A 24,715-nucleotide genomic window follows, 5' to 3' on the forward strand; every position below is an offset into this window, starting at 1 on the left:
ATGTTCACTCGTATTGTGCAATTTGTTTACATATCTAGGGGACAATGCGGTTTCAATTCCTCTTATGTAGTTTTTTTTATGTGGGATTTCCTGAAAACATTATTTACGAAAGTCTGGAATTGTACAGTAACTCTTTGATTATATTTACATCACAGTCTCCTTTGTGATTATTATTGTATATTTATTGTGTTAGATAAATTTGTCCTTTCAGAATTTAGAATTATTTTACTGCTCCTTTCTATATTTAAACAATGTATTACAATAATTTAATGTCTTCAGCAGTCCTGTGAATCAGTTGATAAAATACTGTATATGTATGTTCACAACCTTTGCTTCACCTCTAGTAAAGGATGATACATCTGGACATCTAGTTTAGAGCCACAGAGTTATTACAGTGATTTTTTAGGAAGTCTCCAAAGACTTTTTGTTGCTACTTTAAATCACCGTACACTGTCAACTTCCATGAGTGCAAACATTATACCTTTTAATAAATCTTTTAAATTAGCTACTGAACAATGGGAAATTACCAACAATGGAAGGAAGCAAGAATTGCCAAGAGATTAAAGGGCTGGGGCATATGTGTAGAAGTACAGTACATAGACACTCTTAGTGATACATTATTTAGGAACAGTTCATCATTTCTCCCTATTGTTGTCTTAAAGTGTTCTTGTATTCTTTAGCATCTTCAGATCCTAGATTTGAACCTGTCAGCCCAGGCAAACCTCAGCCTCATATCCCAGAGAATCTCATTCAAACTGTTGTGTCAGAAGCCTCAGGACATTTGGACAATCTTAACAGCCCAGAGCAGTAGTAGAGAAGATACACCCAATGGCCCCGATTTTCCCAAGTTGTTAAAAGGTTTACTAATGAGTCATTTTTGAGTAACAGTTTTTGTTGCTTTACCAAGATAATCTGTACTTGCGTATGCCTTTATGATAAAACAATGTGGAAGTTTTGTTTTGAAAACCATCTGTAGACCCCAGCTTTCCATAAATTGTGGCTTTAATCTTTACTTTGGTTTCTGTGATCATAAGGGAGCCCCTTTCCACCTTAGGTCGTGCATGCCATCTTGGTTAAAATGGACCCATGGACCCACGTTTCTGACACAAATTTTAAGGCAAGTCTGTCACAGCTTGTGTTGCCATTCTGTCCAGGGTGTATCACACCTTGTGTCCATTATTTGTGGGGATAGGCTCTGGCTCCCCTGTGACCCTGAATTGGATGAAGCAGTTAGAAAATGGTTGGATGGTGTTGTCGTTGTACACCTGTACAGAAAGAAGCCAATCTCCGAACACCACCAGTTTCACAGGTAGGAAGAAAACAAAAATCCCAAGGATTTCAAGGATGCTTCCAGTCAGTTCTTTCCAGGCTGTTTATCTCACATACTGTATATGTCACATTATTTATTCACCATTTTTACTGAATCTGCGGTATGATCTCATTATGCTTCTGTTGTGATCCCAAAAGCAAAAAGCCTTAAGGAACAGCTGACATTGCAAAACAACAGATCAGAAGGGCTTGTTAAGTTCCTTTTTACAGTGGCATTATTTTTAGGTCCAGCAGACAACCCAGGAATCTACTGTATACTAGCACAGACATCTGCGGAGGCTAGGGAAAAGAATATATCGCCATATGATGTTCATACTGTACCTTGTAATGCTGTTTGCACATGGGTTCTGGTATTGTAACTGTAATGTATTTGAGGCATACAGTTTGGCTGAAATCTTACCTTCCAGAACATCACTATAGTTTTATTTCTTGTGCCCTTCCTTCAGTTTCAAAACTGTTCTTTTGTGAAAGCCTGTGGATTAGGACTTATTACCTGTTGTGTGGCCTAAAGATTTGCTCAGCCTTATGCTTTTGAGAAATGTTATATATGTAATATATAATATATATATAATATAATATAATATTTATATATATAAATATTCAATACTAAGCGGATTAAAATGTGCACAGTAAAGAGATTAAATGATTATATCTTTTCACTACCAACCAATGCACCACGAGTGCGCCTGTTGGTCATTTTGGCCAGCCAATCACTTACCGCGGTGGCTTGTGGGTAGTTTACCGTACCGTGGGTTTGTACCGTGCATTTTGAATGGCTGCATCTGTATTACATTTCTGTAATTTAGCAATAATCATAAAACTATATACCTGTACATGTTGTTTGGTGTTGTTGATTCTTAAAGTCAAAGGAGACATTCAGCAGTCCCGTATTTGTCGTATTATAGTGCCTATCATGTTTTTTTTTAAATGTTTATACCAAATTTGAGCTCCATGGTGATGAGAAATAAAAATAATTCATATTTGCGAACCAGGGCTGGGTGCATTCCCAAGCACATTGAAGTGAAAATGAATGTTATTTGTGCAAATGTCTTACGCTTCAGAATTAATGTATCAGAATGAAAAGTACCAATATGCACAATATGTGTTCATTTAATAGTTGCTGTTATTCTATATGAAAGTCAATAATGACTCATTAAGGGTGTCTTTGACAGCAGCTTTAACACCAAACCAAAGACAATATACAGGAAAATGCTAATTGTGCAATTAAGCTACTGTACCTACCGTTTAGCAATATGTTATGAGTATAGAATAGGCAAATTATTAAAAAGACAATGCTTTGGATTAGAACAAATGTTTAATTTGGTATCTATTACACTTTTTTAGCTATAAGAAAGATAACGTTTAATCCCCAAATCAAATCAAAAAAATGTTTTTGGCAGTATTACATACAGTATATACTGTACATATTCAAGTTGATAGTGTGTTAATCTACACAGTATGCACTGTACACATTGTCTCTTTGCACTATTCCTGTAATTCTACATAGCCACACTACAAGGTAAATTGTTTCTCTTTAGGATGCTTTTCATATTTCATAACACAGCTTGTTGAAGGATGAGTTGAGAGTCAGCAGAACCTTTATTCTGTTCGACCAATTATATTTTTATGAAAGATCCATCCATTCTTACAGATATATATACCTGCAGTGTTGTAGTACATGAATTTATAAGAAATATAACCTCTAACCTTCTCACTGATTACAAAAAAGTTATTTTTCTCCACACGTATGCAAAATGTAAACTACAAAAGATAGTATTATACCATATGCTACAAACAATGCAGCTGGTCGGTATAAGTTTAAATACATTACAAAATTAATTTTATGGTACAGGAATGCCAGTATGATCCTAATATAATAATATCACTGTATATTGTATTATTATTGTGCAGCTAATAATATTGGACCTACAATGCTAGAATTTGGGTTTGATTCTCTCATTTAGTCTTTACAATGGGAAATATCAAAGATTAGTTTCCTAATTTTACTGATTTTTCCCCTTTCTTAACTTGAGTACTCACAACAGATATCTGCCAAACCGTCTTAGAAAAATGTAGAAACAATCACTAGGGAAGGTGTCTTTTGTGGGAAATACGCAAAAAAAAACTCATTTCAGGTATCAGAGTTCTACTCTCAAATTGCATCTCTTCGTGGTTTTTTGTGCCTTGCAGTTTTAATGGCTTGTCTAGGAAACTGATTGTATTGCTTGTTAGAGAGTAGGGGGTTTAGATCTCCAAGTGTGCAGTGGCACTGTCTCAAGTGTTTTAGATGAAGTGGGCACACAATAATTCCAGACGATGCAGAAACCAGATTCAGTCTTCAATCTTCATTTTTGAGTTGAATGGATTGGATGGGAAATCTAGTCACTTTCTTAAGATTCTGAGCACCAGAGTTGCCCATATCTGGTATGGACCATAGAAAAATAAGGTTTCTTTGAAAAAAAACTTTCATAGCTAAAACAGACTGCAACTTAATGTAATCTAACACTGTGTCTTTTTCTCAATTTTCTGTTGTTTTATTGCTTTGTGCTAAAAAATCAGTGCAAATGCATGACAGACAACTGTTACAATAAAATGGCACATTCTGCGGCATGTACTGTAAGGATGAGGATATGGTTGTTCATAGGTCTGTAGGTGAACAATGGAAATTAAAGACTTACATGTTTTCAGCATTGTTAAAATGAGGAGAGCTAAAAAGGAGATGTAAACCCAGTCAGTCTGTTTTCTTAAAACTGTCAAACAGTACAGACTGCTGTAGGAGTTTTGAATGGTTGAAAGATCCTGGGTAGTTAGTATGCAACTAAGTGACCAGATTCTTGGCATTAGACACAATCCACGGATTAAAAGAATAGAGGCTTTTTCATTTTTATACAAAAGGATTGGTGTCACAAGCAGACTCACAAAGAGGTGATTTCTTCATCTGGCAACTGCACAAAAGAGAAATTGGGAATGAGAGGCACTGCTGGTTGGATTGTGAGGCTTGTTGTCTGTGATTATTCCAGGTGACAAGTGGTTCCGGCATTTGCTGTGTACTGCTGCAAAGAGTGCCCTGACTTGCTTCATGATAAGACAGAACACTCCTATATCACGATCCAATGGCAGGAGTATCGGATAGGTAATGCAGTTTTAAATTGACCATATCTGCCAAAAAATCCTCATGTAGAACTGCAGAGTGGAAAGCATAACCAGAAATGGATGGTAGCAGTTTACAGCTGGGAGATCAGTGGCCCCTTGGGGATGAATAAATCAAGTACCCAGAGAATGAAAACACTATTTAAAATCATTTTAAAAAAGAACATAATTCAGTTACAGAAAATAAACTGCAGGCAGATGTTTACAGTTAAAGGAATGTTATGGGATATTCATATGAAAATGAGAAATGCTTAGATGATAAAAGGGAAATAACTGATGTATTAAATGAATATTTCACTCTGCTTAGGACCAAGGAGGAAACAGCAATATGCCTCAGGCTGAGAAAAGACAAAGTTAAATAATATGGGGAGAAGCAATAAAAAATGCAAAATGTATGTTTCATATAGTTAAAAATTCAGAATTTTGGAATAGAAATGTGAAGCTGTGTTACATTTCAATTGTAGAAAACACTAGTAGGACCCCATTTAAAATATTGTGTACAGTTTTGGTTTCTATCATATGCCTCAGATATTGTTGCTCGGGACTTATCTTTTGGTTCAGAGGAGCGCATCCAGATACAGTACATTGCTGAGTTAAAAGGAATGCTCCACACTGACAGGCTGAAAGGTCTTTTTAAGGAGACTATAAGGAGACGTGATGCACGTATTCAAAACCCTCAGTGGCTTTGACAAAGCCAGTACACAGTACTTCCTCAGAATCAAGTGAAACACAAATCAGAGAGAATGCACAGAAACTAAGGGAAAGTGGGTTTAAAATGCAGAACAGGAGACCCTTCTTCACCCAAAAGGTTGTGGGAGTATTCGACAAGTTGCCCTGCCATGTCATGGATGCCCATACCCTGACATCTTTCAAGAAACAGCTATAGTAGATGACATCCTTGGATCAGTTAGCTACAGTATAATCTCCTGAATGATCTGCATGGGCCCAAACAGCCTCCACATGTGTGCAAACCTCTTGTGTTCTTAAGGTCTGGCAATGCAAGTGTTAAAAATAATTAATACTGTAGGGTCCTCCATCACAAACAAATTACTGACACAATAACTCATCTTTTATTTATAAATGTAAAGAGTGCTTATTTGTAAATAAACCCCTCAGGATGCAGAATATGAATGCTTCTTGAAAATATTATATTTATAAATATTATATAAAGTTTTTTTTTAGACTTTAAGGGCAACATCTTGTGATGGGATAATGCTTTATGAATAGTTGCAGTGTTCACATTGATTTTTAACCACATTACACTGAAGATCAATAGTGCTGTTCTTGAATTTCGTTCTTTTGCTAGAGCATCATATCCATTCATGTTATTTTATGTGTAAAAAATGGATCAGTGTTTTGTGTTCTAGTGTACTGTATGTTCTGGGCAATAGCACTTCAGTTTACCATATCATTTTCATAAAGTTGTGTATTCAAATAATTATATTTGTAGCTTTATTTAAAAGAAAGTAACTATAGTTCTTATACTACAGGAACAGGAATATGAAGTGGTTCTGAATGCGCTAGATTTCTGTCTTGTTTTCAGGGTGTTTTCTGTTGGTTTCTTCTCCCACTTGAACACTATGGGAGCAGATGTTGAAATCAAATGTATACACTCGAAACAAGCCTTCAAGTGTTTACAGATATTTCTGTGCTGCATCATCATTTCTGCTGCCACCAGATGAGCCCAGTCTGATGTTGGCCTGTTTGGTCAACATAGTGGAGAAAATGTATAATAGAATAAAATAATTAGTATATAGTTAATATGTATGATAAACCGAACTACTGTACAAACAAAACAAATATAAACAGTATGAAAATGTTCAGCAGGTATTAAAAATTTAATGACACAGTCAGTAGATCAACATGCTTTCATGAGCATTTTGTGATACAAGATAAACTTGTGCAAGAATGTTACTACCGAAATAAATCTGTTGTTGCCACGTAGCAAAAGCTGGAGACTGCTTTCTTTGTTGGCGTTTTTAGGGCTGTGGTAAGCAGTAGGAAATAAGAGAGCTGCAGGACCCTGGCTCTGGTGTGAAAGTGAAATTAACATACTGACTTTCAACCAGCGGTGCCTCCTGTTTCCAAGGAACATTGCCATGTGATACACTACTGTATAATAAATAGTGCTGTTGTTCAAAGTGAATTTAAAAACCAGCTGAATACAACAAAATGGACAACAAAATGTGCTGTAACACCATTACATTTCTTAGTACTAATGTGAGACAATGTATTATTCTTTTAATTTTAATACAGATGCATACTGAAAGTGTGTTGCAGTAAATGAACATGTTTGTTGTTATTTATTAATATAATTGTTTATATTATTGGGTTTAATATAAACAATTTGTATAAATCTGTTATCTTAGCAATATGTTATTATTCATGAGGTTCCTGTGTTGTCATGGGTTTTTTTGTTTGCTTTGTGGTATTTTGTGTATTTGTATTTTGTTTGGTTTGTGGTCTGTGTACTCTTCATTACAGACCAGAAACCCCTGCCTGCCCTTAACAATCAGTCTTGCTCACTGATGCATATTGTTCTCTTCACAGCTGGCTTTTCAAGCACAAGCTTGGTTATATTAAAACAATAAATCCGCCAGCATACATTAACATTTGGCAGTTCTGCACCTTCTGCTGAACCGATAAATGTAGCGTTTATGTGCATCCGTTATGAAGTGGCTCCGAGTACAATGGATTTCTCTTTTCTTTTCAGGGTGTTTTGAATGCTGCATTAAATGCTTGGGTGGCATTCCATATGCATCTCTGATTGCCACTATTCTGCTTTACGCTGGAGTGGCTCTGTTCTGTGGCTGTGGGCATGAAGCCCTCTCAGGAACAGTCACCATACTGCAGAACTACTTTGAGGTGGTAAGATCTCCTGTGGACACCTTAGATGTCTTCACTATGTAAGTATTTGTTTGTTAAAAAGCATACAGGACGTGGTGTCCTCGAATTCCCAGGACAAGCCTCCTCTTTCCCCATCTCAGCAGTCACCAGTTTCATGTGTAGGGCCAGATACCCATGTGAGGTGATGTTTCCTTATAGTGTCAAGACCTATCACAGGGAGAGACAGAAACTGTCACCAAAGAAAAGTCAAAGGAAATAAAAACAGGACATTTTCCCTCCCTGCTTTGATGTTTTCTTGCCTCTGGGTAGAAAGAAAGAGAAAACAATAAGGTGAAAAAATGAACTAGCAGAAAAGCTTTTGATTGAGGGAAAAATCTGTATTAGTTCAGTACTTTTATTTCATTTCAGTCACATCTGCTGTCATCCTGTCAATCATGAAGCTGTTTTCCGCAGTTCTCCAGTTTTCTCTCTCTCTCCCAACCACGTGCTGACAGAAAAGCACCAGACTTTGCAGTTCATCAGATTGAATTAGCCTGAAATAGCCATTGGTGTGGGTTCTTTACGAGCGTGGCCTGTGCTTTTAACAGTGGCTAGGTGGATTATGTTGATAATTTGGTCAGTCACAGAAGTGTCATTTGTAGTTTAACATACTGTACTGCACTTTAAAAAAAACAAATGGTCAACACAATACACGTTTCTACAACAAATGACTGAACTGGACAAAGCGGTTCAGCCACTGTCCTGCCTCTTTCTCAATAAATCATTAAATTTGAAAATTGCAGCACCCAGTGCAGAAGCACAGCAAGCAACACAGCAAATGTTAATACACAATTAACCAAGCTTTGACATTAGCAATAACAATCAAGGCGAATATGGCAAGTTGAAAATATGAACTCATCTCAGTAATTTAATTCACCAGCTGTCATCTTGAGATGATCTTTTTTGGTTGTGATGGGATGCTACACCCCAGGTATGTCTATGATGTTTTCAATCACACTGGACAGGACTGTACCTTCTGCTTCTTAAGAGCTGCACCCACAAGTTCCTTTTGAAATTCCCATTCATGATTTATTTTTGCAAATATTAAATGAGCTGACCTCATGGTTAGGGCTGATAGTCAATCCCAGATCTTAATGCAGTACTGTACCACAGTACTGGGAACTGAACCCTGTAAGAAGCAGTTTAAAGTAGCCAATCAAGTACTCCCAGCATGTCTTTAGAACCTGGAAAATAAATGCTGGTTATAGATGATTGACTAATGCCAATCTAAATAACTGCTATTGATTTGGGAATATTTTGTCAATGCTTTTAGCAAAATCCTCTTGACTAATTTATTTAAAAAGTGCCACCCTTATTTAATGTGTGAACACAAATCAGCACATTGTACAATTGTTCTATCAAATACAGTAGCAATACAGTATCTGTTCAGTACCTGTTATTTGAAGCACATGTTACGTCATTCCATCAGGCTTGTGTATTTCACTGCAGCAGCTGGGCTTCAGCACGTGAGAAAGGAAGTCCCAAATGCAATTAGAGTATCGATTAAACCAACGTACAGATCTTTATTTGAGTTAATCCATTTTGAACTCTAGAATTACCCAATAAGGTATTGACAGGATCCAGAGAGAATTCTTTTTATATAAATGAGTTGAGCTGTGAAAAATGCTTTCATATATTGATAACAATATGCCTCTAGTGCTTCTTTGTTTACAAAGATATATTTCCTATATCTTGTCATTTCTTGTACTTAAAACACTAGTGGGTGATTATTTCTGTCTTTGAAAATCACATTGGCCACAGTGCTATCCTGAAAACTATTCACTTGTAATTCCCTGTGGTGACCTGCTCTTTAATGAACTGCCAGCTGAGGTAAACAGTGTGGAGAAAATCAAACCACTTGACCTCTCTCGTGTACATATTTCTAATTAAAAAGAGCTTTATATGTAATACAGTATGCATCTAGAAGGTACCAAATACACAAATATGCAATCAGTTATTTAGTGCTTAGTACAGTGAGGTGGTGATCAACACATGACACACATATTATTATTATTAACCTGAGAAACTAAGCCATACCCTCACTCTTGTTTCTGGTGTGCTATGCATGGGACTGCAGACAAACCTTGCACATCCTGTACAGTACACAAAATGTGCCCTTAATTTCACGCACAGTAATGATGAGTACCCGCAATGGTACAGTGGGGCTTTTCAGTAGTGTGGTGTGGGGCAGTGTGGTGGCTCTGTGGCTAAGGATCTGCACCTGTGGCTATAAGGTTGCCGTATCCCACGGCCAGCTGTTGGCCCCAGAGCAAGGCCCTTAACCCCAACTGCTCCAGGGGTGCTGTATAAATGGCTGACCCTGCTCTCTGACCCCAAGCTTCTCTCCCTGTCTGTGTGTCTCATGGAGAGCAAGCTGGGGTCTGTGAAAAGACAAATTCCTAATACAAGAAATTGTACAGTATATGGCCAATAAAGTGATCTTATCTTTTGCAAGATAATGTCAAAAATACCTCATACATATACAGACCAACACACCCCTTCCTAGCCTTACACTAGCCCTTCCAAACTGAGCACTCATACAAAGGTGTGAGTAATCTCACCTGAAATACAGATATACTGTAATTATGATCTGCGAGCATAAGGATGTAGGGATTTCATAAGAAGTCATACTGTGAGTTGAGGGCACTAGTTCTGCAGGTTTTGCATGAACGTTTCTTTTAGCCTCTCATTTAGCACTGAATAGAACAGGTGATCTGACCTCCCATGCAAATAATTAGTTTAATTAAAAATGACAATGAAAGCACTCTTCATTCTCCAAGGACTTTAATTCTTTGTTTATAGCATATACACTAGCACAGTCAATGAAAATCAAAGTGAATTTTTGAAAGTCTTTAGATTATCCTTTAAATAGCGATAACATACAGTATAGTGATACCTACTGTACAGTCTTTTTTTCTCTCTTTTGTATTAAAATAATGTTCCATGACTTTGACTTTTCTCATTTTGGTGCTCATTATCAAAACTTCATAATCTCTTGATCTTGAATATTTTTTTTCTACAAACATTTACACCAAGGCACTGACAGTCCACTTTGTTCGACCAGGAAATCGGTTGAAGTCGACGTTGGTTAAAATTTATATCGATATATTTTGTTGGATGTTATGTATAATAATATAAATGTCATCATTTTTCTACAGGATTGATATCTTCAAGTATGTCATCTATGGTGTTGCGGCAGCTTTCTTTGTTTATGGGATTCTGCTGATGGTGGAGGGTTTCTTCACAACAGGTGCCATTAAAGATCTCTATGGAGACTTCAAAATCACCACATGTGGCAGATGTGTTAGTGCCTGGGTAAGGCTGCAATCTCACAGAGAAAATGTGATAATAAATACTGTCTTCTGTGCCCAAAATAATTTCCTTATGTATGAATAATTTAATTTAATATTAAAAAGGAAAAGTTGTCCCCCCTCTAGTTTTCTCACTTTTGTTTTTGTTTTAAAATCATCCTGTCAGTTCTAAAAAGTCAACAGTGTATGGGTTTAGTTAGGTTTAATGTTTAAACGTTACATTTGGAGAGGTGGAGGGCAGAGCGGTGGCTCTGTGGCTCAGGATCTGCGCCTGTGACTGGAAGGTTGCCGGTTCAAATCCCACGGCTGGCAGAGGAATCCTACTCCGTTGGGCCCCTGAGCAAGGCCCTTAACCCCAGCTGCTCCAGGGGCTCCGTACAATGGCTGACCCTGCGCTCTGACCCCAAGCTTCTCTCCCTGTCTGTGTGTCTGTGTCTCATGGAGAAAAACTGGGGTATGCGAAAAGACGAATTCCTAATGCAAGAAATTGTATAGGGCTAATAAAGAAACATTATCACATTATATTATTATTACATTATCATTAATCTATTTTTGAAAAGCCACTGGAAAGTTTACGTGTATGGCAATAATTAGGTTCTGCGCTAATTACAAACACCAGTGGTTGCACAGGACCTCTTTACTGACTCTCCTGATATATGGATTTACAGATATGGCAGCTTTTTTCAGAATTGTACCAACCCTGGAAGCAATTGTGCTATATCGTATTTCGTTTTATTGTAAACAGGACTGTTGCCATTTTTTATATTGAAATATCACGTCACTGGTTTTATTTTTATCTTCATCTAAGCTTCTTTATTACTATATTGTGTAATATGTGAAACAGGCCTTTTGTATTTTAGTTCACAGCATTTGGTGTTATTAGCATTGTTATAGAAAGCTGCAGCTTAATTTAGCATCAGATTACCCATTTAGCAGACGCAGAGACACTGGTGCCATTACTTATTCTCTAATGCTTTAAGACAGAATTATGGTAACTTGAGAAGGAGGGGGGTAGAAAGAAGACTAAAGTCTTCCATGACCATGTATAAATGTGGGGGAAAAGCAGCCATTTCCATCTGTTTGACAATGTTTTGTCATATCTGTCCATTCTGGGAGAAGGGATGCAGATCTTGACCAAGTAAATACCAGGAGTCAACAAAGAACTGTACAATAGGTGGAATATTTTACTGGCATTTGACATCCTAATTGGGTTCAAAAAGGTATAGCACTGCTCCATGCAATGCCAATACAATTCTTTTTTAAAAACTCTGATTAAAAACACAGTACATCCATCTGGCAGATACCTCACACTGCATTACTTACTACCCAAAGCTTCCTGCTTTTAAATGTACAGTATTCAGTGTCATATAACGGATTGGTGTGTGGGACAAAGTTTAAATTTCATGAGAGCTTTGATATCATTTCTGTCAAAGAAAGAACCATAATAATGTTATTGCTAAGTTCTGATTAAATTAATTACCTGCAGTGCTTTCTGACTGACATAATTGTTTAAAGAAGTTTATTTTGATCAAGGCTTAATTGAGTGTCATGCAATGTATCCATTTAGCACTACGTGTACTAAATGGATACAACAACCTCATTAGATGCCATAAAATGTCTTTTGCTTGTCCACATGAGAAGAACTATGCTTTATTTTCTGTCAGTATACTGTATATACTGTACAAGCATATACTGTACAGTATGAAATAGATTTCTGCTCTCTGAACAGTGGCAAAAATTGAAAAGTGATGCTACAGATCGTAGCTTGAAGGTGAGATTTGCACCTTTAAAATTGCTCGAATTATGCTAGTAAAACAATCTGTTTAGTGTATAATTAGAAATCACTGCTTCTCTGTTGTGCTGGGAATTCTGACAAAAATCTAAAAATCTAATTGCTGAATGACTGAGCCAAATCTGTACATTATTCTTGTTAAAAGTGTAACCAAATATGTATTATAATTTAATATGTACTTGAAACTCTAGTATATGGAGAAAGTTTGTTTTTTATTTAGGAACAAAAAAAAACCCAAAAAGTATACAGCTGCTGTTTGATGAGAAGGCATGGATTTTCCATGTGGTGTGTGATCGTTTAAAATGCCTGCATTTTATTATTGTTATTTACATCCTGTTCAGTTTGTACAATTCATGTTTATAATGTAATTTTAATTATTATTTGCAGTTCATCATGCTGACATACATCTTCATGCTAGCCTGGCTTGGAGTCACTGCTTTCACATCACTGCCAGTCTTTATGTATTTCAACATCTGGACAATCTGCCAGAATACTACGATTGCTGAAGGCGCCAACCTGTGTCTGGATCTCCGTCAGTTTGGTATGTATTAATGTTGCTTCAACTTTCACAGATGCCTCCATCTCTTTAAACTCCAGTATTTGGTTTGTTAAGTGTCAATGTGTTGACTGATACACACTGACATACAGTACCTTAGCAAATGATCATTGCACTGTATGTACAGTAAGTACAGTATGGAGTTCTGAAAATCAAAGAGAGGCCAAATTATCGTGCTTACAATGACCTTTTCATTTCAGGAATTGTGACTATAGGAGAGGAGAAGAAGGTTTGCACAGGATCTGAAAATTTCTATAAGATGTGTGAATCAAATGAGGTAAGTTCTGAAAAACATAAAGCAAGATTATTCTGCATTCACACTGCTAAAAAATGCACTTTTCATGACTTTTTTTATTTTTAACCCGGCTTTCACATCCCAGGAATCGAAGCAAAGTCAGTCTGAAAATCAAATTCCCCAAATCCATGGCTGCTGCATGTGCTGAATTGATAACACAACTTCTACAGCCGCCATTCATTTGCTTTTGTATGTTCATGAAGAATTCAACTTTATACTGTAGTTTTTAAAAATGACACTTCTGATTCATCAGTACACCATTTCAAGTCAGGTATGAAGTAGAATTGTGCTCTGTTAACAGTTATAGAGCTAGAAATGGGGAGCTACAGATCACAGCATGAAGGTGGGATTTTAACCATACGCACAGATTATTCTAGCCACAAAATCTATTTAGAATATAACTCAAATTCACTGCTGCTCTGTGGTGCTGGGAATTTTGACAGAAATCCAAAAATCTAATTATCATTATCTATATTTAATATCGAACCTTATTTATATTAAAAATAGAACAAAACAAGAAAGAATATACTTAATGTGTCTATGTATCCTGCAAGTCTGAAAAACATGCTATGAATAAAAAATAAAAGGAAAAGGTTTAATCACGACATAAAAACAAACATCACTACAGTATGTCATTATCATTGTCCTGAAATCCCAGATTATTGTCCTAAACTGTAAAATAACATATAGTTGTAATTTCCACCAATTTGTATGATCATCTTTGCAGTTTTCCTTTTCTGAGTTCTTTGTGTTGACACCTCACTCACTTTTTATCATAGGGTTAAAATCTGCCAGGTGTGAAAAGACCCTTGATATACAGAAAACGGCTCAGAAACACACTCTAAAACCTTGATAAATATTAAAAGGGTTGAAACGAGGCTTAATCTTTATATTTTGGCCATGGCACCTTCCAATTTTTTATCACACTGCTGACAACAATGTTCAGAAGTCTGCAGTGCAGTCTGTGTCACATGTTGTGTTTAAATACTATGCTCCTACTTATCAGATTAGTATAAGCGATCCCCCTGAGTCATTAATCTTAGTTGACCAGGTACAAGTCATTTGTGAGTGCTTGCTAACAGTAGCACAACCACAAACAAGTGATTGTGGAAGGGTGAAACCTTTGGCCCTGCTAGCACACATTTCAAACAGCATACATGTGTTATCATACTGTATCTTTTGTCATTTCATGCATAATGAGTGTAATAAAGATAACCTGTATTACAACCTCTCGTTATGTAATACTTAAACAGGCAAATTGGTTTGTGTTGTTTTATAATTGAGTTGATTATAATTGTGTTGAGTTTATAATTAAAGATAGAACAGTTTTTTGTAGAGTGTCTTTCATTACCTGTCAATAGAAAAGGTTTTTCATTAAACAGAGCATATATCATGAGCTTCAAGGACTTCTTCTATCTTTGAATATATGAATCTCAAATATATTAAAAACGCATTTTCATGTAAAATACAAACATGAGAAGTTTTAATTAATTTAAATGTGTACAGATTAGATTTCTTTTTAAAAAGTCATGTTAATATATTAAGAAATATGGCTTTAAAGCCAATTACAGTACTTTGCCATGAATTTGCCATTGTCAAGATTTTAAAATGTTTTTGGTGATGGCAAAATGAAAGCTGATGGAAGCTGTTTCTGAAAAATGGCAAATTTACACCAAAAAAACTCACGAAATCGATAGTGTAGAGAGCCTAATGTCTGGACAGACTAGCGAGCCACCTCGTATTAAAATAAAGTATAATATAAAAATTATGTGTCTCTCACACTGTGTCCTTAACCATTCAGTCTGACTTTCTGTGGAGTGCATTATGCCCTTAGTCCTCGCTCAAATGCCGTTATTAAAGATTCCTTTTGTTTCTCCCTCTCACAGCTGGACCTGACATTCCACTTGTTTATTGTAGCTCTGGCGGGTGCTGGAGCAGCAGTCATCGCTATGGTGAGCACAGAAACTCTATTACCCTTTTCATCTCAGGGCTTGAGCTCGGTCTTAGCTACGGTCGTGACACACGCTGATGAAACGAGCCGCGCCACGGATACTTCACTTTGCTCTGAAATCATAAAGGCGCAATAAAAATCAGTTACCGGGAGCAATTAAGATGACATATTAATTATCCCTGTCGCAATAACAGTAAATCGTACCTTTAGTGGTTGCGATTGCATGTATGTTTTACAGAGATAGATTAAAATGCTGTATCAATAATTAGTCCAACATAAAGTGCAATTCATTGGAAGAATTATAATCCAGTTGATTGTGAAATGCTGTAATCTTTGGCACAGGTGCAAACTGTGTTATCTACATTTCCTCCCTTGTTTAATAGTGGATTTATTTTTTTTCAGTTTTTGTACTTAGGTTTAATTTAATTTCTCACCAGGGGATATTTTAAAAAAATATTCATAATTAAAAAGATATATTCCTAATCAAATAGATTGTTAGCATCAAAATAAAAAATAGGGATATTTATCAGACACATGTACAGATAAGGTAAGATTTTTTCCAGATTTTATTTAGTAAAAATCATGTCGGTTTAGATAAAGGTTAACCCTGACACTGTATCATTACCATGATCCAAAATATTTGGAGAGTATATGCATTGTTACTAATACAGAAAAGATTCTGTATATGTTCATGTTTTTTTTTAAAGAATGTTTTTTCTGGAAATACTCTGGTGCAGCAGAAAAATACTCTGTAGATTTATTTTTACTCCTGAGAAACGCTTAGCATTGGAAACGCACCGCACACGGTTGCCATAGAAACTGCATGAAGAAAGGGCTGAGGCTTGTTGAAAACAACACTTAGTAATCGCGAGGAGCCATGTTCCAAGAGGGAAAGAAAATGTTGCTGGTATTTAAGTGTGATTTAAAAAAAATATATATTCACATAATCTGCACAACAAAATCGATTAACACTTTTTAAAGAAAAACAATGGGTTTGGTGTGTGTGTAAAAGATTTAATTAATGGAATACGATGAAAATATGCTAAATAGGAACAGGATGAGGCCATCAGCCCATCTAGATCGTTTAGTTACTAGTAGCTTTCAGTGCGCCACCGAATTCCAAATTGACTATAAAACAAGAAGAGTCTAGGCACAGGTTTAATTATGTGATGTGTAAATATCAGATATTTATGAGGTGCCATTTAAGCCATTATTCAAACTTTACCTCTTATACACACACAAATTGCTCTCACATACTGTACATACAAAAAGCTCTCATATTCACTAGTTTTACCACTTACATACACATAAAACACTCTCACATTCACTAGTTTTACCTCTCACATACACATAAAAAAGCTCTCACATTCACTAGTTTTACCTCTCACATACACATAAAACGCTCACATTCACTAGTTTCACCTCTTACACATAAAACACTCTCACATCCACTAGTTTTACCTCGCACATACACACAATGTGATTGGCGGAGAACATTTATCAATTTATCCAAGTTGGAGGTCGATTTCTTTCCTCCAACTTGGAGCACAGCAGAAAATGAAAGCTTGTTGATAAATTTTCTCAGCCAACCACATTGTGCCATTTAGACAGACCGCCTACATTGGGCCATAATTCACCTCTTACATAAACATAAAAGGCTCTCACACTCTCCATTTTTCCTCACATGCACACACAAAACTCTCTCACATTCATTAGTTTACCTCTCACATACACACAAAAATAACTCACATTCACTAGTTTTGTCTCTGACGTTCACATTGTGTTTTATGTGTATGTGAGAGGTAAAATGGAGAGGGTGAGAGCAATTTGTGCGTGCATTAGAGGTAAAGTTTGAATAATGGCCTAAACGGCACCTCATAAATATTTGTAGATAGTACAGTATCATGAAAAGGAACAATAATTCTTCCTGTCCAAAAAAGCTCACATGAACTCAAAGTGTTGAAAAATAAAACAGCATGCATGTCGGTGTGGTATATTTTGATATGTCATTATATTAATATTTATTATTTCTAAGAAATAAACAAATTTGTTGGCCTTTGTTTAGCTCAAGCAGAAAATAAAGAGTTTGTTTACAGTGATAAACTAATATTAAACAGATATTAATCTAATTATAGGGGAAGTTCCTGCTGGCAGGGCACAAAAGTTAAACAAGCAGTAAAACAAAAGAAGTACCGATCTAATACATTTAAACATTTGTACAGATAAAAGATATACAGTACAAGACAACCCGATTGTTTTCTGTCCTTGAGTATTAAAACATATTCAATGACTGTATTGTGTAAAATGTCTGGTTTGCATTATCCAAGTAAACAACATTCTGTAGTGGACTAATTTTGAGTTTTAAACATTACAATGTGACTCATTTTAAGCATTTAAACAAGGTTCCCTGTGCTTTTTCTGAAATTTTTGTGAAAGTCACATTGGTGCAGATAGTATTGAAATGTGTTTCTGTTCATCTGATTAATCATCATAGACCGAATTAAACCGGATTAGTTTTAAGTACATTTTTAGTCCTAGGTCTGATACTATATACTGTATAGTGGAAAAACTGACTAGCTCCAAACATCACATTATATAATGCTAGGTTTATTATTCTGGTTTCGTCTTTGAGATAGTTTCATCAAAGTTCAGACCTCATGCTGGATTAAGCGGCACCTGCAAATCAGGTTCTTCAATGCCTGTCATGAATAGCATCCAAGCACATGATAAATCCTGGCCACAAGGAGATTACTTCATTCAGTCTGTCAACAGCAATTGGCTGGCAGTGGGCTTTGACATCCAGTATCCCACCAGAGCTCAATTGGTTTACATGCTTTGAAGCAGTATCCAGGCATGGCATTATCCCCAGGCTAAGGTAAAAAATTCCTTTCAGTGTTGGGATAAACATTACTGATGAACATATTTGATTATATCAGCTTTTCTATAACCAGGTCATATACTATATATAATGGGCTAGAGGTTCAGCAAAGGTCTCAAAATGTCAGCTTTAACATTGTGCAGTTAGGTAACCATGGATAACAGTGAGGTAGATTCACTAAAGTTGATTTTAGTGGTTCCCACAAGTTTTCTGCTGCACTCAAACACTCCTGAGAAAGAATTTCCTTTCTTCTGAATTTATATCTTCCATCACAGGGAGCAAGATCTGTAATTCTGCAGAAAACACAATGCAAATGTGTACATTGCAGTTATACAGGATGGTGGCACTAAGTCATCTTGCCATTGTACAGACTTCATTGGATGTGAGCAGATATAAGTCATTTTGGTTAATGTAAATTAATTACATTAAACATTAATTAAATGTATATTTTGCCTTTTGACACACATTTGTTTTAGATTTCTGTGTCTATAAGTGATCCCTCAGGTAGTCTCTTCTGTGGATTACCAGTGATGATGTCAGTTGTTAGTGCTTCAAAGAATGGTTCCTAGATGCTATAGCATATTCGTATTCAAAATCACATATTTCTTATATGTTATCACACTCAGTATTGTTACATACTCAGCAGGCGATTAGGAATACACAGGGAATTTGTGCTGGGACATTTTCTACTTAAAACTCTTAGTCATTTATTGTAGCACAGCATTAGTTCTTAGGTCTGAATATATTGTTTAATTTCTAAAGTCTTCTGATATACATGGTAAAATTCCTCAATACATACAGTATAATGTACAATACATGTAAATAAGTACATATAATAGATGTAAATAAATGTATCAATTAATGATTAGGTAATGATTTACCTAAAACATGATTGAAGTATTTAATTTAATTGAGAGACATTATTATTGTTGTTATTTAAAATGAATAAATAATGGGAGAAAAGGTTGTTTTTATTTGGTATTAACACTAATATCATAAACTCAAAAGGTAGAATATTAAAATACTGAATTGATTACTTATAAAAACTTCACTTTCTTTCAATTATCCCAGCCATGGCTGGTCAGAAGCACAGGGGAAAGAGATCTACACAGGGGCAGCAGTGTGAAACAGTGCTTAAGTGTCTAAGATGCTACCCAGCTGTATAAATACTGTAGGTACTGTATATTTAAATTAATCTGGATAAAAGCAATAGCTAAATAAATGTGTTAGATGCTGGGCCTTAGTAACCTCAAGACCCCAGTCTGTAACTGTAGTGAAAGATTATCAAGGACAAGAAATACAGCCACAGTGGATTTTATGAAAGCCCCTGGTGAGAAGTGTTGACACCTAAGCAGAAGGCATGAGTAGTGAGTGTACAGTATGCAGTGGCAATCGGTTCGGCGAGCTGTCTTGGGATATCAAACCCTAGTGTTGTACCGCGCGCAATACTGACCCCTGGTGTTTGTTCTGTGAAACACAGTTGCTTTCCGAAAGATCTTTTTTTTAAATCATGTCTAGCAGTCTCGGATGTCAGTTCCAATTTTTGGTGTTGGAAAATGTCCCTCTGAGCCCTTATCAGCCGTAATAGATTTTCCATTTTTTAAAGCACCTGTGGACAATTCACTTAGCAGGGAAAAATATGATTATTATTCAGTGAGGGGCTATAAAATAATCTTCCTTTAAACTTCAGATCATACCAGATAGAGTGTACTGTATATCTCATATTTGTTTCATAAACAAATCTAATTTAATCGTACATGTAGTGTAGGATTTGATTAGTTGTGAAATGGCTATATTCCACTTCTTAAAACTCCCCCTAGTGGCCAAAAATACACAACAGGTTGTGTAATACACTACCATTCATTCAAATTGCATTCAAAGCAATTCTTATTTTTCCTACAAAGACAAGCAAATCTCAAGCAAATCTCATCAAGCATTTTTCATTTCAATTACAGGATTTTCACATGCTTGTTAAAAATAAGGAACACTCAATGCATTAACCTTATTGCAATCCCTTGTTACTGAAAAAGAAGGGTTTGTGTCGATTGTATTTTCCCTCAAGGAATCCTGAGTAATTAATTTTATTTTATAACAAAGTGCAGGGGAAAACATGACTGTAGGAGAAATGCAATCAGTGAGTTGCAACATACTGCAGCTAGCATGCTGGACTTTGCAAACACCAGTTACAGTACTACTGTAAGTTACAGTCCTGTTAGTTACAGTAGCAGTTCATAAAAGCAGAATCCAGAAGGGGGATAAAGGTGCTCCAGGTTGTGCTGTATAGTTTAGGGGGGAGGGATGTTTAGGACAGTTCCAGTGAGGGTGAGATTCCTGCAGCAATAATAACAGCTGATCTCTCAAAATGGGTGATTTGACTTCAAAACCAAATATTTGTTTTAACCAAGTAATTAAGATCAGAGCTGGGGTGTATACCAGAAGACCATGTGTCCCTCAAAGGACTGGAGTTAGGTATTTTTACAGTGATTGCCTACAATAATAATTGTTTATTATACTGAGAGTTAGTTTTAAAGTTTGGCCATTAATAAGGGACATACATAAGAATATGAAAAAGTCTACAAACAAAAGGAGGCTGTTTGGCCCATTCAGCTTGTTTGGTAGCTAGTGTCTACTCGATCCAAGGATCTCATTGAGCCCTTTCTTCAAGAGAGCTAGTGTATCAGCTCCAACAACATGGCTCGGCACCTTTTCCATACTTCAGCTACATTAAAATTACTATATTTTAAATTTACTGTACTGTCAACCATCATTACCTCGAGTTGTTGAATTACCCATTTAAATGGGCTGCAAGATGTTGATCTTTTTAAAAATATATTAGAGCAAGACATGTGAAGGTATCTAAATTCCATATATTAATCATTGTCTTCTCTTCTATCATTATCTCTCACTGTTGAAACAGGTCATGAGTGTTTCACTTCTGATCCGTAACTTTGTAACAGTGAAGTTTCACAGTCTTGGAAAATACTGCACAAAGTTCTAATGGAAACGTCACCATTTGAACGTCAAGAGCTGCCAAGAAGATTTGCCCAGGCTTTCACAATGTCCCCTTAAGGAATATGGGAATAGTATAGAGTTTTGAATATTATCAAAGTGACATGATTCTATTAACTATGAAGCTTCCTTTGCTACTGTGCGACTTACTACAAAGTTGTTCTAGTTTCTGTCGTATTACGAAACTGACCTCTATGCTGATACCCTGACAGTTAATGTACTAAACTGTGTAATGTAATAACAAATTGCTTTTCTTTTTTTTAATTTTACAGCAACAGATACATAACCTGCTTTGCCCCCCGTGTTAACCTACAGTTTTGTATTTTATTTAAAGCTCCTAATTAATATTACAAGATATTTTTTAGTGTATTTAATGCAATAAAGTGTGCTTCTATGTTGGCGCTCTACTAATTCTCCTTAATACTTGTCTCTTGCAGGTGCATTACCTAATGGTTCTGTCTGCCAATTGGGCATATGTGAAAGATGCATGCAGAATGCAAAAATATGAGGATATCAAATCCAAGGAGGAGCAGGAGCTTCATGACATCCACTCGACCCGCTCGAAAGAGCGACTCAATGCATACACATAAAACACACACTGGCTCCTAACTTTCTGCTTTGTTTCGTTCAGGGGTTGGGCTCGGTTACCTTTCCTAAGCTTACGGGTTTGTCACTTGAAGGTAGTCAGGGATCACACACTTCGCCCTAACTGCGTTTTCTGCTGACATTCCTTTACCTCTTTCTGGGACTGATTTTCTTTTCATTTTTATTATTTTTTCAGATCCAGTTCACCTTAGTCTTTAATTCAGTGACTTGCTATCCTGATTGCTTTGATTTGCTTTGCCATTTAACCCTTAATGTCATTTAGTATTCCTGCCAGTATTTATTTATGTCCATTTTGGAGTGGGAGGGTAGGGCGGAAGGGTTTCTATTATGTTTTTGTTTTTCACCTTCTACAAATTTGTAAGTTTTTAACGATACTCATTTTACAGGGCTCTGGTCACAAATGGGTTGTCACTTTTTTAACGACTGAACCAAACTTTTACCAGGTTTTGTATAATTTGCAGTTGAATTACATAAGCTTCCAAGTGTTTAATACCAACAGTATAAAGACTATGTACAGATTCTTTTCCAGTAAATTCTGTATTGGTTGGGAGTGTTAGTGATAAAAAAGTGTATCTTAATTTAACAGTATGTCATACTGTAGGTTGGTTGAATTGTAAGAAATACTGGCTATTCATTTATTAGCTTTGCCAAGCCCTTTTGAAAACATAACATCAATGTCAAATTAAATATTTCTGTAATTTTAAAGGGACTGGTCATCTAAGTGAAAATTTGTCACAAAGATGATACTGATTAAGTACTACGTTAATAGTGAGAACAGCAGAAGTTTGGATCATTTTTGATTGATCAACCTTTTTAGGAATTGCCTTGGGCAGACTCTGTACATTCTTGCATCTTTGTTCATTGCAAGCCATATTTTCACATGCAAATAACCTTTTTATGATCTTTTTTGTTTTAAGCAAGTGTTTTTAAATGCAGTTAGCCAGATAAAGCAGTTCATATTATTTTTTTTTTCTTTCTTCAGTATTCTGCACTGTATATATAAATGTATAGGTTAAACACTTCCATTTCAGGTCGTTCAAATAGGAGTTTAAGAAAACACATCTCAGTGGTTTTAGGTTTGGGTGATATTTCTAAGAAAGCCATTGCTAGTTAAAATGTATCAGTTTTGAAGTTTGACTATATCCAAGTGAGAAACAGGTGAATTACATAGTAACACCTGTGGTGTTGGAACTACAGAGTGAAAAAGTGAATATCACATTTTGCAAGGTATTGACAGCTATCTGTTAAACAATTTACTAGAAGACATTAAATGTCACTAATAAAATGTAATCCTTAACTATGGACCAAACTTGATGTTTTGGATCTGTCTTGCCTACATATACTGCTATAGGTTTGCAGTACAGTGTTTCATAATTTTGTAGCCTGACAATACTTGTTTTGTCAGTGTTTCAAAAGCTAGTTTTGTGCACTTATTGAACCATTGTGAGCTCTTTCTTGGTGTAAGTGCATTTCTATTAAAACCAGAGTTAAACCTCTGTACTGTTACTAGTCATGCGACATTGGTTTCTAACAAATATTGTATTAGGTAAAGACCGTGAATATAGTTGTTATTTGTGGCATGGTTATGCATTAAATGGTAATAGTTTTACTAATTCAAAAGTATATTTCTTTTTTTACACTTAGACTGTCTTGCTGGGTCAACTGTTTTATGATATGTGCAGTATTACAGTTCCTACGCTAACAGCATTATGCTAAATCTCTTTCTGATATTAGGTTGTAGTGTTTGATTTGTGTCTTTATATAGTTTGTGATGATTTCTGAACCATGTCTTAAATTGATACTTGTAATGATGTTATGTATTCCGTATTAACCTGATGATGCTTTGGGCTTTCTCCTTGTATTAGTCTTTTGTACTTTCACAAAGAATGCTTTGTAGCAGGCTGTAAAATTAATCTGTTTTGTACATAAATGTGCCAACAGCTTGACGGTGGCTTTTTTGAATTGTAGGAACAAATTGCTTGCATAAATAAAATGCACTTGTGTACTTGTTATTAATTGATATGACTTCTGTCCTTCTTTGTTCATGCCATCTATGAAAGTATTATGAATGTCAGTTCATTTTATTATTTTATTTTGGTGAAATAGTGAAAAAGATTAATAAGGTTAGATAAATTAAGTGTAAAGGAAGCCTTACGTATTGTGGAGGCTGAAAAAAACATTTTTTTGAGAAAATATAGGAAGAAGTATGAAGATCCGTATGCCAATTCCACATGGGAAAAATCCCCTCACTACCAATACTGAAACACAGCCTTGTTATTATTCATTACTCTGCTATATTGAATGGTTATTTAGTGGTTATAATAATGATGGTTCTGAAAAGCAAACATTTAATAAAAATTAATCTGTTAATATATTCCTACTGCATATGGTTGCATTTACCCATTTATACACCATCTCCAGATGTGAGTTAACCACACTTTTACTGGTGGCTGACAACATTTACCTTTTCAGTTGCCAACATTGATGTATTCTGGAGACAGCTGACTATTGCAGTACCTTAAACTCAAAGATGAATGATTTAGCAATTCCTGTCTAAGTGGAAAGGACCCCTCATTCTGCCATGGTCTGAAGTCTATAACTCTATAACTGCATAGTTCAAATGGTCTCGTTCACTTTTTTTCATGTTAATTGAAATGCTTAAAGAATGTTTCACAATTGCACTTCAAATGCTAAGCATACAGTACTAACTATACTACATGTATATTTCAGTTTTAGCCTATGAATACTTGCACACCTTGCTTTTTACAGTATTTTATTTTACATTAGCTCCTTATATACAGAATAATACTGAACAAGTTTTAAAGTTTTGAACTGGACTGAAAAGAAGCAAGAAACAAGATGCTCTTTTCAGCTCAAAGAAACAATCCTGTCTGAACAGCTGAAGAACAAAATGTTTTAGGCAAGCCAAGACCATCAAATCAAATTTGCTAT

At 35.8% G+C, this 24,715-nt stretch overlaps 1 protein-coding gene across 4 annotated transcripts in view; it reads left to right on the forward strand.

Moving 5' to 3' along the window:
- gpm6ab (glycoprotein M6Ab) overlaps nucleotides 1-23,779 on the forward strand; it is a 75,958-nt gene extending 52,179 nt beyond the window's left edge. For 2 of the 4 annotated variants that reach the window (XM_088912374.1, XM_088912366.1), the window contains exons 2-7: nucleotides 7,193-7,385; nucleotides 10,524-10,680; nucleotides 12,856-13,009; nucleotides 13,225-13,301; nucleotides 15,206-15,271; nucleotides 21,595-23,779. In XM_088912374.1, coding sequence (XP_088768500.1) covers nucleotides 7,193-7,385; nucleotides 10,524-10,680; nucleotides 12,856-13,009; nucleotides 13,225-13,301; nucleotides 15,206-15,271; nucleotides 21,595-21,747 — 800 coding nt within the window. In that variant the 3' untranslated portion in view covers nucleotides 21,748-23,779. Of the gene's footprint in view, nucleotides 1-7,192; nucleotides 7,386-10,523; nucleotides 10,681-12,855; nucleotides 13,010-13,224; nucleotides 13,302-15,205; nucleotides 15,272-21,065 lie in introns of all 4 variants that reach the window. The other 2 variants (XM_088912393.1, XM_088912384.1) reach the window with 1 other exon arrangement.
- The last annotated feature ends 936 nt before the right edge of the window (nucleotides 23,780-24,715 follow it).

This window comes from Atractosteus spatula, chromosome 1, assembly GCF_055471065.1.
Source record: "Atractosteus spatula isolate fAtrSpa1 chromosome 1, fAtrSpa1.hap1, whole genome shotgun sequence".
Taxonomy (NCBI): domain Eukaryota; kingdom Metazoa; phylum Chordata; class Actinopteri; order Semionotiformes; family Lepisosteidae; genus Atractosteus; species Atractosteus spatula.